This window comes from Sceloporus undulatus, chromosome 2 (assembly GCF_019175285.1).
Source record: "Sceloporus undulatus isolate JIND9_A2432 ecotype Alabama chromosome 2, SceUnd_v1.1, whole genome shotgun sequence".
NCBI lineage: Eukaryota > Metazoa > Chordata > Lepidosauria > Squamata > Phrynosomatidae > Sceloporus > Sceloporus undulatus.
The window spans coordinates 73,265,626-73,283,165 of record NC_056523.1 but is presented as its reverse complement, the minus strand read 5'-3'; the positions used below and the strand labels follow the sequence as shown (position 1 = coordinate 73,283,165).

Sequence of the window (17,540 nt, the reverse complement as noted above, 5' to 3'; positions counted from 1 at the left end):
TCATTTAGACCAGCCAACTGCTTTCTGTAAACTTGGGTGAGAAGTACATTTGTTGGGACAGATGCCTCTTCTTCAGCAAGTGCCTGAGCTGGGTCTCTTTCCCACCTGTAGGAATTTAAACTGATTTGTCTCCCAGAGGTTGAAACTGTTATTCCTCAACCCTTACCAAGAGAGAATTAAATTCTGTGTCTATTCCTGTTGCTCCTAGTGGGTACAAAAAAACCCTCTTTATTAAAATAGTCCAGCTCTCCAACATGAACAGCATCCTCTGGGAAGCTGCGGTTTCTAGAAACCAAGAGGTGGCTACCGTGCCTTGTTTCCAAAGGGCAAAGAAGGATAGAGAAGTCATTTCCTTGGTCCAATGATAATTGTCCAGGAATGTAGTGACTACTCACAAGCAATGTACCTAGTTTGCACTGTGGTGGGATCTCTGGCTATAACAATAGCCACTGGGTATCCCTCCCTTATCGCCAACATGGTTTCTTTCTCTTGCTTGCTCTTGGTTGAATTCCTGAGACTTACTCTGACGGGCTCTGCTTGAGCCTGTGTGACTTGCACTGCTAAATTTCAGACTACAAAAGAACTGAAGAAGAAAACCTGTGATATTCAGGTTTGTACAGATGCTGACATGGAGCCAAGACCGCTTTGTTAAGGCCTAGGGATGCTGTGGGGGATTCCTGCATACCCAGAGAGCCTTGGAGATGTGTATAATCTTTCAGCTATTCTTGTCAGAGCATATTGTTCAATTCAAGATTACCATATACTGTAATGTTTCTCCAACAGCTTTAGGGTAACCCTACTGAGTCTGAGTGCTACAGAATGAAACTTGACCCCCGAATAAATGGGGGAAGAGGTGACCTTTAAACTGTGACATTTCCCAGGCCTTGAATCATACACAATCAGTTTTGCTCCACCTTTGGGCAGCATACAATTTAAAACTGATTGAGGTTTTGTTTGGACACACATTGCCTGTGATGGTGTCCATTTTCACTCATTTGGTGGACACAGAACTGGGAGACTTCTCATTAGCCATGGTAAAAGTTATATGTGTGTATATGCTCATTTCTGGCCGGTCTCTGTCATGCTCTCATATGGCCAAATGAGAACAGGCTTGGAGCTCAGTGGGTCCTACGGAGTGATAATGAGACAGAGGTAAATGGGCTGTAACCTGAGGCCCAGTTTGAAAAGGCAACATCTGACATTGTTGCCAGATGTCCTTGCAATGTGGAAGCATCCTCTCTTACTTTCTCATCACAATGAGCATGTTGCTAGCTTTGAAGAATGCTGACTCATATTATGCTGTCTGACCTGTGGGAACAAATGAATGCAGTGCAAATACTTGTGGGAATATCTTATGGCACAGCAGCAAAGTTTAAAAGGAAAAAAAAGACCTGTATTTGCACTGAAATCTTGGCTTAAGGCACTGTGGATGTCATTACTAAACCTGGGTAAACATTTGATCCATGGACCCAGTAAAGAGAGGAATATCCATTGACAGAATCAAAATCTTGTCTTTGCTTCTTTAACATCAAAACTATATCAAGCCAAGCCTCATGTTTTTCAAGTGAATGGATGTTTAGTCCTTGTGGAAATGTCTGCTCCTTGTAACTGAAACAAGGATGCAGATAGTCTTGAAAGGGGGTGGGTGGGTGCTGTAGGCTCCAGAAGGATCAGCAAAGAATGAGAGGAGCAAGGTGGGGGGCTGGCAGAGGAGAGGAGTGGGTAGGCATCTTTTCTTTTTCTTGTGCTCTTTATTGAAACAAGACCACTAACAGCTGCCCACAGCTGCATTGCTTCTTGGGTCCTATACTATTAACTTCCCAGCTTGTGTTCTCTGTCCCTCCATTAAATCCATTTGTACAGGGGAGCTGAGTGAATCCAATGGTTTCTTGGTTTGTTTTTGTTCTGCCTTTAGTGTGTGGCCTGTCTTTTGTGATTGGGAAATAAAAAAGGCATTTCTGTAGCAGGGTCAGCTGGTTGCACGCATGGGTCATGTGCTTCCCTCATCTCTCTGTCGAATGGGATGTGCTCACCCAATCTCCCAGAACAGAGACATTGAACAATTTTGTTGTTTATATGATGTATTTATTTTTACTTGTGTTTCATGTCATTTTTTAAAAAAAACAATAAATTGTAAGTTGGTATAATGCCTATCAATTCTCTCTCCTTTTTAAAAAAAATAAACTTCAAATGTTACAAATAGTTCAGTGATTTCATTCTTATCTGAAATAAATTTGGCATTTTTTGCTTCCAAGCTGCCAGGTTCCTTCTAGAGATAATAAACTCAGGCTCCAGACTAGCTAAAATTCATTTTGACTGGGTCCTTTGCAAACAGTGTGACCTGTTTCATACAACTTGTTCTGCTAGTGTCAGTGGTGTTTAAGTCACAGTTTACTGGCTGGATCAAGTCTTGGGCACCCATATTGGGAAGAAGGTGGGTTATAAATTAAATAAATAGATAAGTTCTGTGGAATGCATCCTGAGTTTAATATCTGGAGGAGACATCAGCCAGCTGTGTAAGAGTCTGAGTGATTTGACAGCCTGCCTGTCTAGGGATAGATGTTCACCATCACTCAGTTTCAGTCTCAGTCCACTTTGTCTGAAAATTGATTAACAGGTTTTCTGTCATGTGCCCATAGAGCACTTGTTGAAATAGGCTGAAGTCTTAAGACATAGCTCAAGTTACTGAAACTAACTTAAAGCCCATAAGAATACACCATCCTCAAAATAGGACTCACACAGCACATAACAAATGTGTTTTCATTTTCTTTTTGGTGAGGTTACAAAGTGTAGTTAAGTTGGAGGTCCTAGTCTGCCCTTATTTTCCAACACAAACACTGGCCACTTAATGATTCTCCTTTGATTTTTTTTTTTTTTTAGACAACAGAGGTCTGCCCAACAGACTGTTAAAATGGCTTGTTAAGGACTTGATAGCCAATGTGTCCTAGCATGACACTGGGAGAAATGCTAGTTATTTTCCCTTTCTGCATCATTCTCAATACTCTGAGAAAGTTATAACTGGTTTCCAAGATGGCAGCTGCAGGATGCAGCTAATGTGATTTCTGGATGGAGTGGAACCAATTTGAAACCTGATGCCAATATCAATTCACTGGCAGCCAAATTTACAAGGGCTTCTGGTTAGAAGGTGTCTGAAGCAGTTCCTGATACCAATTTGTGGTGTGTTCCTTTAATCCTTAATGGCAAAAGCAGATTCAGTCCTCAAAAGAAGGATGTTGGCATTTATTGCATTTTCTTTACTGCTTTTGTTCACAGTCACATCATGTTGTTCATGGAGGTGTAAACCTTTCTCTCTGCATAAACCCTCCCTCAGTGTCATCTGAAGCAAGATGTAGACTTGTGACTTAACAGTCACTTCTTCCCCTGCATTAGTTGTTACCATATTTCCCTGATGAAGCCAATAGCTGTCCAAAGTTTTGTGATGTTTTACACTTTTTGGTTGACTGAATAAAGGTATCACCATTTGTGTACTCAGGATAATGTTTTATGATTAACAGTGCTATGGGATAAATGACAGAACACCTGTGATCTAGGTTACCTCTGCTACACTCCCACTGAGAAAAAAAATCCTTTACATAAGCTTTGAAGCCACTCAAATATTTATAAAAACGTTCTCTCTCTAATCCATGTTGGATTGGCCTAAACAGGTTGTAAGGAACCCAGTTCTCACAGTGTTGTATTCACTTATAACATAGCTACCCTCCTTCCAACTTGGCCTACTCAATTCCATTTTGCAGACACCCAACCAATAAGAAAGGCCCACAACTAGCACCATTAATAATTACTGTTTATTAGGAAATGAAAGTGGAAAGAACTGTAGAGAGCATGTACTGTTATGATATGGAGAGAGCTGAAAGCTCTTTTCCATTCTGTTCTGGGGAGGATCCTCACCATTAGTTCAACAGGCTAATGAGTTTCTCAAGCTGGGGATGAAATCTCTGCATTACTCAAGCGGACATTCTTGGGTCTACATTTTGCCTTGTCTTCCCTGAGTAAGGAAAAAAACAGTTTCAGTTTGAAGCAGGATAGAGAACCTTTGTAGTGGGAAGAATGTGGAGAGAATGTGTGCCCTTCCTGTGCCCAGTTGTACTTTTTGTACACATCTGCAGCTAGTGGAAGGTATTCTAGCAGTGCTATAAGGATCCAGGCTGCCGGCGCACTCGCCCTTTCTTGCTTTCTAGGGGATGCTGCTGCCAGTAAGCGTTCCAGACCTTTTGCCTCTGCCTTTTCCTCTGCTGGAGAGCATTACAAAACTCATCCAAATTGCTGCCAGGTGCTCCTAAAGTCCACGAGTAGCCTTTGTAAGGAAGCTGATGATCTGACCTGTGGTTGGGGCTCGGTGTGATTCCTGCGTCCTTTGTACTCTTGCTGGGTCTGGAGGTTAATACCTCCATGGCCTGGTATCCAATGATGCGCAGGTTGTAATAGCTAAGTGTTTGGGAGAAGGAGTGCTCCATCCCTTGGCAGTGGTAGGTCCCAGCATCCTGTTGTGTTAACTGACTAATCAGCAGTCCTTGCTTTAGGACTGAGAAACGGCCAGAGCTCCCAACCTGCAAAAAACACAGACAACCTTTTGCTTAGCATTCTACCTGGTGGTACCTGCAATGCCAATCAGCTGTTCAGATTTTGTTCCCCACCTAACATGCTCAGCAATTCCCTCCTCCTTTGCAGAGCACCAGATGCCCAGGTTTCCCACGGCTCCCTGAGGGCACAAGGGAACTTCCCTACACCTTCATTAGATTTTTCTTTAACCCAGTACCTCCTTTAGAGTTGCTGTATTGCTGCGCTGCACAAACCATCGAATAGTGGTCTGAGGAGAATGTGGAAGGCATTCAAGAAAGGTTGAGTTGTTCTGCACACCAAAGATCACCTTTTCTTCCACTAGGGGGGTTCCTGTGCGAAAAGAAACAGAAGAATAGCGCATGACCAGTGGGACAGAAATATTTTCCAGTCTTCCCTCAAAGCATCTATAGCAACTATGAAACAACCTCCTCCCTTTTGCTTATAGGAGAGAGGAAAAACGGCCTGCACCCTTTTCTGTTGCACAAAACCTAGAATCTTATTCCTGGCATGCCATCACTCAGCAGTGTTCACTCTTAGAATGAACATTTGGTAGAGCCAATATAGAGATTCCATAGAACACACTGCTCCTTCCTTACCATTTCTATTGCTTGCCTTGTTTAAAGAATGGCAAAGCTCATAGTGTGTGTTCACATCAGATTAATCTGGAATGAAACCAAGACAATTGAATAGATTAACCAGCATGACGTAGTAGTTTGAATGTCGGCCTACGACTCTGGAGACCACGATTCGATTCCCAGCTCAGCCATGAAACCCATTGGGTGACCTTAGGCAAGTGACATGCTCTCAGCCTCTGGGGAAGGCAATGCCAAGCCTCCTCTGAGCTAACGTTGCAAAGAAAACCCCATGATAGGGTTGCCTTAGGGTTGCCATAAGTCAGAAATGACTTGAAGTCACACAACACATACACAGGAACCGACCAAGTATCTTCCAATCCTCTACAAATTAAATTTGACTCCTAGAGTTTTTGAGAATTTAGAGGGATATAGACACACCTTCAATGTGTATCAACAAATGATGCATATTCCTCTAGATCCTGCTATAAGGAAAATACCAAGGTGAGGGGAGAAGAGTGGGTGTGTAGTTTTAAGACAGACAGTTCTGACTTTCAACTGACAAATCACTTCACCAGGACTCTCCTTTGTAGTACCAATCTGAGCGCTTTTGAGAGGGATCCTCCTATTTCTATTTTGCATCTTGTCCCTCTGTCTGTGAAGTGTCCAGGAATGGCATGAAATGGGAGATGCAGCCAAATGAGCAAATGAATGAGGCTGCTTCTCTCTTCAGATCCCTGAAAGCATATGTGGCATTCGCTGATGCGTCCAGGACTGCATCTGCACTGCAGATTTTTTTTTTAAAAAAATATTTTATTTTGATGCAGTTCAATCCTGTACATAAAGATTAACACAGTTAACAATTTATATATATACACCCAAAAGCCTGCATAAAGAGAAAGTTCTTTGCCTTTTGGGATGTAGAGAGCGGGGGGGGGGGGGCTCATTTCCTCCAACGTTTCACAGATGAAAACCAGAACACATGTGGCCAAGGAACATGAGAATATGGTCAAAATGGCAAAGGTTATTGATGAGGAAAGATCACACAAGCTGGGAGAGTCTGCAGCAGTTTGCTTTTGCCTGAGTCTGCTGGGAAGGACAGTATTCTGCCCTCACCTCTCCTCTCCCTACTGCTGCGTTAATAGAGTGCAAACTATGTTTGGATGTTGAACTCTGTACCAATTGAGGTCAATTGAACATGAAGCAGGAAAGTGGGAGGAAGAGAAAGAAATGGGGAAATTTTAAAAGCAGCTCAAAAAATAGGAAGACAGAGGATTAATTGGGACTGTCCCTGGCAAATCAGTACAGCTGGAAAGTATGACGTAAGACCAATGAAATTTTACAAGGAGGCAGTAGAATCACTGGGGGGGTGCAGGGTGCGGACTGCACAGGGTGACACCCCAGAAGGAGGGTGACATCCAGTGAGTCCCCGCCCCCCCATGGGGCCTTCCCAGGGCCTTGGGTATTCTATTTGGGCCGCCGCAAGGCGTTGGGGGCCCTGCCTGGCTTGCCATGAGGCACGTCCTGTCCAGGCCGCTGCACACATTTCATTTGTGAGCATGCACACTCACATGCAGGGTGTGTGCGCTGGAAGTCCCGCCCCCATACCAGGTGTCACCAAGCCAGGTGATGCCACTGAGTAGCATCACTAAGATTGGGGTTACCCACCACAATAAATCATGATCTCACACCACCCCCCCCAATTAATCTCAAAACACCATACAGAATCCATGGTGGTTGTTGTTATTATTGTTTAAATTATTTTATTATTATTATAAAAATGATTTTGTAACAGCGTTACTCATAAATCATAATTCTCGTATATTGCTGAATGTAATGGTAATAGTTGTAACATAAAATTAAAATTATATCTTTAAATTACAGTATCGTAAGCACAGGCAAAACGCATTTACATGTACATTATTTCATGTTGTTAAATGAAAATTTAGTAAGATGTGGTTTTTAAAGAAAATTTTAAAAGAATTTAAAATTCTTTAAAATTCTTTAAAATTTAAGGAAAAAACAAACCCTGGAGCCTCTCCTTTCACCTCCCACTGAGCCTTTCCTCACTCACACCATCTCTTCAGCATTTTAAAGGGACGCAGGCAAACACCACAGTCTGTTTCTGCCAAAAGGCAGATATTAGGGGAGCAGTGCTGACCCCCCCCACACTTTTAAGGTGTCACCTGGCACGTGCCACATCCCTCCACGTCTGTAGTAATGCCCATTCATGGAACCATTTTCTAGGGCTGCCACCTTTTTCTTTTTACAGAAGTTCTACTAAGTTTGCACCAGCTGATGTACGCTTAGGACAAAGGGATACATTGGAGTAGGAGAGATAAACAGGGACTTTTAAAAAGCAGCTGAAAAAGTGGGATAACAAGGTATGCAACCTAACTTCATATAGGAGTGAATCTTACAGTCTATGACTTGATTTACCATAGATACTCGACTATAAATTGACCTCATGTATAAATCGAGGTCAGATTTTGGAGCCAGAATTATAGATTTTGATATGACCCATGGATAAGTTGAGGGCAAAAATTAGGGGCATGTAACAAATGATGTAAAGGACAACAACAACACTGTCAATGAATTTACAAAATTCCAGTAGGCATAACTGTTTATGCTCACACTAAAGGCTGGATGGATGAGAAAACAAAGAGGAGGGGCTCAGTTATTCCAGAACAGATTGCACGCTTGTCTTTCACCAGCATTCCTTTTTTAATAAGAGTTAAAGTACAGTGCTTGCATTGACCTGTCGATAAGTCGTCTCAAGTTTTTCAGGTCAATTTTTTGACTAAAATTTCTAGACTTATACATGAGTATATACAGTAAAGCATCGTATATATCTATACTGTAAAGCCATTATACTCCCTTGCTTGGATGAGCTGGGATTCGAACCCTAGTCACTACACCACACAGGTTCCCTTGTTTTAGCTTAATCCTGTATTTTCAACTAAGCAGGTTGAACACTAATTGGTCCAAAGTGGGGGCTCTCTGGCTGGATAGTGGGGACCCACCTAACGATTCAGCAGTCCTTTGCAGTCAGCTTATTCTGACAAAATGTGTTGCTAGCTATACAGTCATGTTCTTCCTGACCCCTACTATTTGAATTGGCTGTTTGAGTTTAACCAGCTCTGGCAATCATTGAATATTTCCCCAAAAGGAAGATAAAGACACCGATTACCATATGAAAGAGCTGGCAAACTGTTTACTGGTCTTCCCTTCTCTTCAAAGATGAGAGGGTTATGAGAGACAGAGGGGCGTGACGTGCCTTCCTCCATCTTAGAAATGTACACGTCCTTTCCTGAGATCACCATCTGTGTAAACACCAAGGACTGCGTGTTTCTCTTATTCAGTACAATTAATATTTATTCATTTTTTAGATCTTAAGGTCTCCCAGCATAATCAATGCACAGAATGGGAGTTTCCCACCTCCCTCCTGCCCCCAAATATGTTTTTGAGGGCCAGGAGATGCTTAGAGCCAGAGTGGCATTGTGCTTTTGAGTGTTTGACTAGGACACTAGGAGGCCAGGGTTCTCAGTCATGGAAACCCATTGAATGACTTTGGACAAGTCACAGTCTCTCACCCTTAAAGGAATGCAAGGCAAACCCCCTTTGAACAAATCTGGCCAAGAAACCTTATAAATTGCCTTAGGTTCTCCATAAGTTGGAAACAACATAAAGGCACACAACAGCAACACAACACTTAAAGGTTCTTTATATCACATGCAGTTTGGTGGGAATAAAAATAGGTCCACCTTCAATGCTGAATGGAACCTTTCAGATCAAGCAATTGCTCTTCTCTGTAGGGAAGGACCCAGCCACCATGATCGCATGCATGAATCTCTCACCAAGCACTTATTTATATTTTAACTGTTCTCTGTTTGGAGAAATCTCAGCAAGAGGGGAAAAATAAGTCTGAAGTCTGTGTGGATTTAGTGATGTTTGCATTCAGAAGTGAAGGAAGCAACATGGGGAGAATGGTGCTTTTTTTTTTAGAGGTTGGCAATTTAGAGTGCTTCATTAGTCAGACTAAAGAGGGACTCACCATAATGGAAATGTACAATGATAAAGGCACAAGCCTCCTATTAGCCAGCTCTGGCAATCCTTATCAGTGTAGATGAAGGGTGAGGGCCTCTCATAAAAGTGCAGAGTAAGGGCAACTTGCAAAGCAGTATCTATCCCATCTCACATCGCTTCCACAAAACAGAACCAGGGTAGGGTTTATATTAACATAAGATGGCTAAATCCCAGGCTGACAGTGTTTATGGAAAATCAGGTGAACTTTTGTACAGATGTGGCTAAATTACTAATGAATGGCTCGTGACAGCTGCAATTCTCAATGTAAACCAAGGGGTATTTTAAACAAAATGGATGCTGTTTCCCATGCAGTCAGGTGCTAAGTTTAATCATTCCCCATTTAAGCAAGTCTTCTGTGGGTTATTCATCCTGGCGGTGCTGAGTGAAAAAAAGAAGAGGCTAGTCTACTAAGCAATGGTTCACAGGTATACTAAAGTGTGAAAAGCTGGGTTCAGTGGCCTCTGAAATTTTCCTCATTTCTGAATGGTTTTGCACTCACTCAGCATGCCTTGTTGTTGAAGCCAAGCATCTCATAAACACACCCATTAAATCAATTCACCCAGTGAATCAGTTTCAAGCTTTCAAACCCTTTTTGTTGTAATTGGTGAATTGGGGTAAATTACTCAGAAATGAACAGCAATGGAATTCTCCTCCATTTCTACCTGCCAACTTCAGCTATTCCCAGCACACAGAGGAACATCTTGTTCCTTCCTGCAATGTACCTGTTAAAAGGTTAGGATCACCTCAGGAAGGAAAGAAAAATGTATATACTCAACTGTAACCTGGGTAATTACCCAGAAATTTAAGACCAAAGTCCTCAATTAATAGATCTGTCACTTTTGGTGTCACCAAGTTTCAGTTTAAACACACACACACACACACACGCTCTTTCTATCCCAAATATGAAAGCATTTACAACAGTTGGTAAGATCTTATCAAAGCTGAACTGAGCTGATTCTTACTTATACCCCATCCTGGACTCACCTTTTGGAGCATTTTGGCACTGCCCTGTTGGGTTGGCCATCCATGCATTTAGGCACTGTGATCTCCTGCAGGGAAGACATCCAGTGGATATATTTAGCCAGCATGTTGTTGCAGAGAGTGTTAGGCATATAAATTCTCTCAGGGGTTGTGGCAGGGCAGATCAAGCCCAGGAAGTAGAGTTAATTGAATATGGTAGAATCTTACACCAAGTAAGTAGAGCCAAATTCTCCATTGTCCTCACCCCATCCCAGAAGTTGTTTTGGGAGGATCTGCCACTGCTGTTTATTGGTGGGAAGAATGTAGAGGGGATGCAATTCAGATTATGAAGCAGCAGCTGGTCTCAGTCAGAGGGGGGAAGAAACAAGGATGCATTCATAAATGGAGAGCACTCCACTTTTCCTTCCCCTCAAAGTCCAGAGTAGAATCATCTAAATTGTCTGAATAGATTTGTCCCATCTCTCCACTCTGGCAAAGAGCATCAGTGGTAGTGCCCCTTGTGTGACATGATAGTTCCTGTGTGGAGGTTTTGTATAGGAGGTAAAATGGCTAGAGAATATCTCCTGAGCCTCATCCAAAAAGGGACATCTGCATAAGCAGGCCACACTTAGGTCTCCTCTAAACTGCACAATTAATGCAATTGGACACTGTTTTAACTACCATGGCTCAATGCTATGGAATTCTGGGATTTGCAGTTGCTGTGGCACTGATACAGAAAGCTAAATATCTCACAAAAACTAGAAATCTCCACAAAAAAATCTCAACTCCCCACATATAGTGATAGGATGTGTAACAACTGACCAAATGAGGTGAAGTTCATGGTTTATACCTGTATAAAAATGTCAACACAGTATGGCTGCTCTAAAAAAAAAAACAATCCATAGTGTGACCACAGCTTACATACTATGAACAGCTCTGGTCAGTGGCATCAGTAGGGGGTGCAGAGGGGTGCAGGCTGCCCCAAGTGACACCCGCGAGGAGGGGTGACACTTGGTTGGGTGCAGGAGGGGTATACATACACTTTTTCCAGCTGCTCCATCTCTGGGCTTCCACCCTGGGGAGGAGAGGAGGGGCAAATGCATGCCCTTCCCAGCTGCTTTCATCAGGCTTTCTCCTTGGGGAGGAAGACCAACAAAGGAGCAGAGGAGGGTTGAATGTGCCCCTTCTGTCCCTTCCTACTGCCTCCTTTGCCCAGCCAGGGAGACACAATGGTTGGGGAGGGAGGGAAGTTCACCACCGCCTGGCAATCCTTTTAGGGTCTGGTTGGGGAGGCAATATTCAGAGTCAGTGGGAAGGGGCAGGGCAGGCCACTGTCCCAGTGGCAGCCCTCTGCACTGAATGACAGTGTAGCTAGTGACACCACTAGCTCTGGTCACAGCATGTTCAAAGATCTGCAAAAAAAAAAAAAAGGGCAACTCAAAGACTCAAAGGACTGGAGCAACTCAACTCTGAGGAGAAATTGAGGCTGTTTGCTTAGGAAGAAAGGCAAAAGGGAGACATGATAAAAGATGTATAAAACTGTGTATCTCTCATAATCTTGGAAGCCAAGATCATCCACTGAAACTGACTGATGGAAGATTCAGGACCAATAAAAGAATGCAGGGCATAGTTAGTGTGAAATTCAGTACCATAAGATGTAGAATGCAGAACATGGATAGGTTTAAAAGAGTGCTGGAAAAAAGTATGGAGCATGGGCTCATCGGTGGCTACCACTCAGGATTTGTCACCCCACAGTATCAGAGCCAGTATGCTTCTGTGTATCAGTTTCTGCAGAGCACAAGATGGAAGGTGCAGTTAAACTCATGTTCTTCTAGTGGGCATCCTAAAGACAAATGGATGGGCAAATGTAGACAAATGTGGGCTTTGTATAGACAAATAGTTCTATGAACACAATACTGGACTAGATAATCCCTCTACCTAATTCAGAATTGCTCTTCTCATGTTCTTAAATCAGCATAGTCAAGAAAACTTCTGTGATGTTCTTAAACAACTCTAAATTTAGTTTTAAAATTTTAAAAAAGAAAAATCCAGAAGCAAAACTTTGGGCGTCTTCTCGATCAATGCATTGAGCAGTGAAGGATGACTTCCCTTTTCTATCTGGGATAAATCTCATACATCTTAACTAAAAACAAAAGAAAATGTATAAACAGGCCTCTGGCATGAAAAGTAAAAATGGCTGATACAGTCTCTGCCTCCACTTTCTCTTACTACAAAAGGTAAGTGCCCACCACTTGTTCCTTTGCTTAGTAAAACTACCAAAGAGCACAGATGCTTCCAAGGGTCACCAGGACAGTATCTCCTGTTGTGTATTGAAATATTTCCTTAGGACATCACAGTATACTCTCTGACCTTGGTTTCTCGGGCCTTGTTCTCGATTGGTTCACATCTTACTTGTCAGATCGATCTTTTTCAGTGGTCTTGGGTGGTCAGACCTCGTCTTCTGTCCCCTTATCTGTTGGAGTTCCTCAGGGCTCTGTTTTGGGTCCCCTTCTGTTCTCTCTATACACACTCTCCCTTGGCAAACTTATCAGTTCTTTTGGTTTCTCCTACCATTTATACGCCGATGATACCCAGCTGTACCTTTCCACCCCTAATCTTTCACCAGAGTTAGAGCAGCAAGTGTCATCCTGTTTAACAGCTGTCTCCCACTGGATGCACCATCGGCGTCTGAAGCTCAATATGTCCAAGACCGAGCTTCTTGTTTTCCTACCTAAGCCCACCCTTCACTACTCCTTTTCTATTTCTGTCAATAACATCTCTATCCAGCCGGTCCAGGAAGCTCGCAGTCTTGGTTTCATCTTTGACTCCTCTTTGTCATTTATCCCCCAGATTCAGACTACAGCCAAAGTCTGTAGATTTTTTCTCTATAATATTGCCAAAATCTGTCCATATCTCTCAGCTTCTACCGCAAAGACACTGGTCCATGCCCTGGTGGTCTCACAACTAGACTACTGTAACCTCCTCTTGGCAGGGCTTCCCCTCTCTCATCTCGACCCATTAATTTCTGTTCAGCATTCAGCTGCACGCATTATTTCACTCGCTCGCCGTTATGATCATGTCTCCCCTCTGTTGTCTTCCCTTCACTGGCTCCCTTTTCCTTTCCACATCAGGTACAAACTTCTGCTACTCACCTTTAAAGCCCTGCATGGGCTGGCCCCTCTTTATTTAACTGATCTTCTCTCTCCCTACATCCCTACTCGCACTCTCCGCTCTGGTAGCCAAAGTCTCCTCTCCCAACCCAGGATCTTCTCTGCCCCATCCCAGATCCGTCCCTTCTCTCTTGCTGCCCCTCATTCCTGGAACCTTCTTCCTCTGCATGCACGGCTCATCACTTCCCTAACCAGCTTTAAGGCTCAGCTGAAAACCATATTGTTTAGGGAAGCGTTCTCAGGGAATTTGTGATTGTCATCTGGCTGTCTGACAATATTTGATGTGATGTGATTTGTTTGATATTTGATGTTTTTAATCTGTTTTTTTTTTCCTTTTCTATATGGTAATTTTATCTATTCCTCTTTTAATTGTTATTATCTTAGAATGTATGCCTTGGGCAGGCTTTTATTTACTCCTAATTTTACCGACTTTGTACAGCGCTGTGTATAATTACAGCGCTATAGAAATAAAGTTTAATAATAATAAATAATAATAGTAGGTATCATAGTGCCTGGGGGCACAGTCAGCAGGAGAGCAAATTACTTCCCACATCCTTTATCATGCAATCATCCCTAAATATTAAGACTCTTCTTACAAGCACAAAGTGTTCTTTAACTACCATGGCTTCCTGTGTAGCTTACTCCCAAGTAAGTGAGCACATGGCAGATTGTAGCTAGCATCTGTTCTTCCTAGGAGGGCTCAGCTACAAAAGCTGTCTTAATATATTTTGTGCTTTATTATTTAATTCACTTCTAATTGATAATTCCTGAGAGGGTTCAACTACACAGGAGTCTTGGTGGCCCAATTTTACCTGATCATTTCAACGGGCGGCTCAGCTACGCTCATCCAGCCTAGGTCTAGAGTTGGGTCAACACTATTCCAGGGTCCATGAGAAAGGAAAGGAAAGGCCTTTAAAAGGGAGAGTGGAAAAAACGGCGGCCTCACCTTTTTTTACTGAGTGAGTAGGGCTTGCAGGACTTGCCATCCCAGGTACAGTAGGGATCTTGAGCGAAGCAGCAGTCGGCACAAGCTTTGCCATAAAGTTCACAGCGGTACAAGGAAAGCTGGACCACACCATTGGTGCTGCTCACAAACACTTCCTGCTGCTCACCAAGGCAAGAACACCAAGAGAGAGATCAAGCTTTGTTTCTTTTTTCATTACATCAAGAGGCTAACAGCCTCTCATAGGAGAACAGACATTTTTCCCATGAAAGAGGGAGCAGGTAGAGAGGAGGCTGAAACCATAACTCAGTTTCATTTCACTAATGTTTAGAAAAATCTGCCCTTTCCTCATTCAGAAATAAATACTGTAAAAAAATAGGTCACTCATTAACAGCTGAACACTTACCCTCTTTAGAGAAAGCTGCATGTCTAGAATGGCTGAAGGCTTCTATAAACAAACAACGAACAATCAAATGTATAGCAACAGTTTAAATAGACACAGAAAACCGTTCCTGAATTCAGTATGTGCATTCCTAAAGTGCTCTCCCTTGTATAGGTTTGTGTGTTCATAAACTTAGCCTGAGCCCTTTCTGAAATCCTACTTCCCTGTTTTTGTTTTTGTTTTTTTCCATCATCTGGAATGGCTTACAAATCAGCCTTAAATGTAACTCTTTGGTTAGTTCCTCTCAGTTTTGCATAGCCATCCTGAGTGAACTGGCTTGAGAAAAAGATGTGTCAAGCTAGTTTAAAGTCCCAAACCTATTCATGCCATCTGGATAACAAGAATGCATAATATCATGAAAGAGAATTAAAATCAAATGAGTTCCCATACAGATCGCAGAGAGCTTGTTTTGCCTATGCCTTCTTTTGCTTGAAATCTTTTCTTAACTTTGATTTCCCAGAGACAATTCTACATCATATATACATCTGAAGTTTACCCCTGGCATACAAGTGGAACTAATAATAAAAATACCATCTTCTTCATCTTATTTTAATATAAAGTTTAGCTCTGGCACACAAATGAAAATAATAATAAAATCACCATCAACTGTTTAAAACTATGCTTTTTATCCTTTTCAAACCTGGTATTTGTCAATGTTTAATTGTAGTTCATCAGACCTCAGCAGAGCTGAGAAGACATATTAAGTTACTATAGACCTGCATCCTCAAGAAATAAAATAGACATGCTTGGCTTTGGGTTCTTCTGTCATCATTAGTAGTTAATGGTGTAGAGCTGGGACAAAAAAATGCTGCCTCATGATGTCAACAAACAGGTAAATTATAGTCTTGTTGGAAGAAGAGGAAACTGATCCAGCTCCCCACTATACCATTGTACTGCCTATTATTATAATTGTTTACTTTTTAGTCACTTATATGCAATATTCAGTCTTGTGTGAGAGGGCCTTCTCAGCGATTGCCCCCCAAATCTGGAATTTCCCTCTTAAGGAGGCTAGAATGGCACTCTCCTTGCTGTCTTTCCATTGGTAGGCTTTTTAAAAACAAGATTTTTAGAAGCATGATGCCTTGTTTTAATTGTACTGTTTTAACTGAGTTTTAAAATTTTAACTGTATATTTTAAATTGTTTTTAGTGTTCTTAATAGGATAATTCTATTTTAAGGTTGTTCTTTTGTATTTTTAATTATGTTGTATTTGTTTTAATTTCTAATAACCTTTCATTCTTGCTTATGGGTCAATATAGTACTGTTGGGCCTACACTGCGAAATTGTTGCTGTGTCACATCATGTTGTTTCCGACTTATGGTAATCCTAAAGCAACCTTATTATAGAGTTTTCTTGGCAAGATTTGTTGTAGTTGTGTAATTTTACTGCCAGGGATGCCTATGAGTTAACCTCTTGGAGAGAGTGGAAGACTACATTCTTGGTCTTCAAACAGAGAGAAGGGAGAAAAGGACTCAAATCTTTTTGAAGTTATTTGGGGTTTCTATTTATTTAATATATCAATGCAACTTGCAATGCAGGTGGACCTTCATCCACACAAAGAAATATGTGTAAGGAAGTACTCAGTGAATGACATGAAGAAACTCACCTGTCACAATAAAGAAGAAAGGAATGATCCTGGGAACTGAGCATCCACCAAATAAATTGAGCGTGTATTTTGTGATGAATTTGTAGAGAAGCCTCTGACTTCATATGACGCATGGGGATATTTTAAATTGTTCCCTTTATAATCATTCCATTGCTATGCTTTCTCTCTTTAGTCTGACTGGAGCATAGGCGTTTTTAACACTGATGAATCTAATTGGGGGCGGGAGGAATCCCTTCCAGGGAAGACTGTTGGAGTCCTACCAGGAAAGGAGCAGCCGCATTGGCCACACTACAGCTGAATGGTGTACACACACATACACACACCAGAGGCCTCTTTGGAAAAGCTGAATAGCAAAATCCAGTGTTACCCCCACCTTGAGATGTGCCTCTAAAATCTATAATTTGTTACGAATAAGTTCCATTTCTTCCATTTCATCTACTTTGGTTCGGATTCAAATTTAATTTAGCCCAAAGCAGCCATTTGCTGTCAACACAAAGTGTCATAATGGACTTCTCCATGAGGCTTACTAGATACCCAGAAAGACATCTAAGGGTGAAAGAGGACTCTATATACCTTTGAAAGAATGATCTCTTCCAGACTAATCTCCTGAAAGTGTTGGCCTCTTGTGACAGCAATCCCCACCTTCAGCACTTTGCCTTCATCTGTGAGGAATTGAACATAAAGACATGTCAGAGGAAAGGAGGCTGCATCCATTCACCTTACAGAGATTATCTCAATCATCATTGTCAAGGTGAGGAAAAGTAATTACTTCAACTAGTTTGGCAGACCATCTCTGAGATGCAGCTGCATCACACAATAAACAGTGCTAAAGAGAGGTGCTAAAACCTGATACATCCACCTTTGTATCACTCTCAGCATTTGAGTGAAACTTTACAAGTTCCTAAACACAGTGCTACATTTGATTTTCCTGTCTATTAGCTTCCAAAGCCTTTTTGCCATGTCTAAAAAACAAAAAATAAGGAAAGCAAGAGCCAGCAATAATAAGGTTTGTTGTTGTCTTCCTAAACTGGGCCAACAACAACATGGAGCCCTAAGTAAGAATTGCCTCCCTCCTCCCTTGTCATAGAGGCCTAGAAAGTGGTGGAGGGTCAGGAAGCAAGAGTTTCATCATATTATTTTAAAGTTTTCTCTCCCTAATGAGATCAAGCAATGATAAAAAA

The 17,540-nt window shown here is 41.9% G+C and overlaps 2 protein-coding genes across 7 annotated transcripts in view; one reads left to right on the top strand and one right to left on the bottom strand.

Moving 5' to 3' along the window:
• Window positions 1-17,540, top strand: part of RAD54L2 (RAD54 like 2) — a 117,449-nt gene that overhangs the window by 97,201 nt on the left and 2,708 nt on the right. The window contains exon 23 of one of the 2 annotated variants that reach the window (XR_006101817.1): window positions 16,957-17,110. Coding sequence is in view for 1 of the 2 variants with exons in the window: in XM_042448406.1 (XP_042304340.1) it covers window positions 16,957-16,961 (5 nt within the window). In the remaining variant the exon portion in view is untranslated. Of the gene's footprint in view, window positions 1-16,956; window positions 17,208-17,540 lie in introns of those variants that run through there. The other variant, XM_042448406.1, reaches the window with a different exon arrangement.
• The window catches only part of LOC121921001 (semaphorin-3D-like), a 74,609-nt gene continuing 59,266 nt past the window's right edge, over window positions 2,198-17,540 (bottom strand). For 4 of the 5 annotated variants that reach the window (XM_042448408.1, XM_042448409.1, XM_042448411.1 and 1 more), the window contains 6 exons: window positions 16,933-17,021; window positions 14,719-14,760; window positions 14,316-14,473; window positions 10,224-10,288; window positions 4,778-4,911; window positions 2,198-4,568 (listed from right to left, as the gene is read on the bottom strand). In XM_042448408.1, the coding sequence (XP_042304342.1) occupies window positions 4,152-4,568; window positions 4,778-4,911; window positions 10,224-10,288; window positions 14,316-14,473; window positions 14,719-14,760; window positions 16,933-17,021 (905 nt within the window). In that variant the 3' untranslated portion in view covers window positions 2,198-4,151. The remainder of the gene's footprint in view (window positions 4,569-4,777; window positions 4,912-10,223; window positions 10,289-14,315; window positions 14,474-14,718; window positions 14,761-16,932; window positions 17,022-17,540) is intronic. The other variant, XM_042448410.1, reaches the window with a different exon arrangement.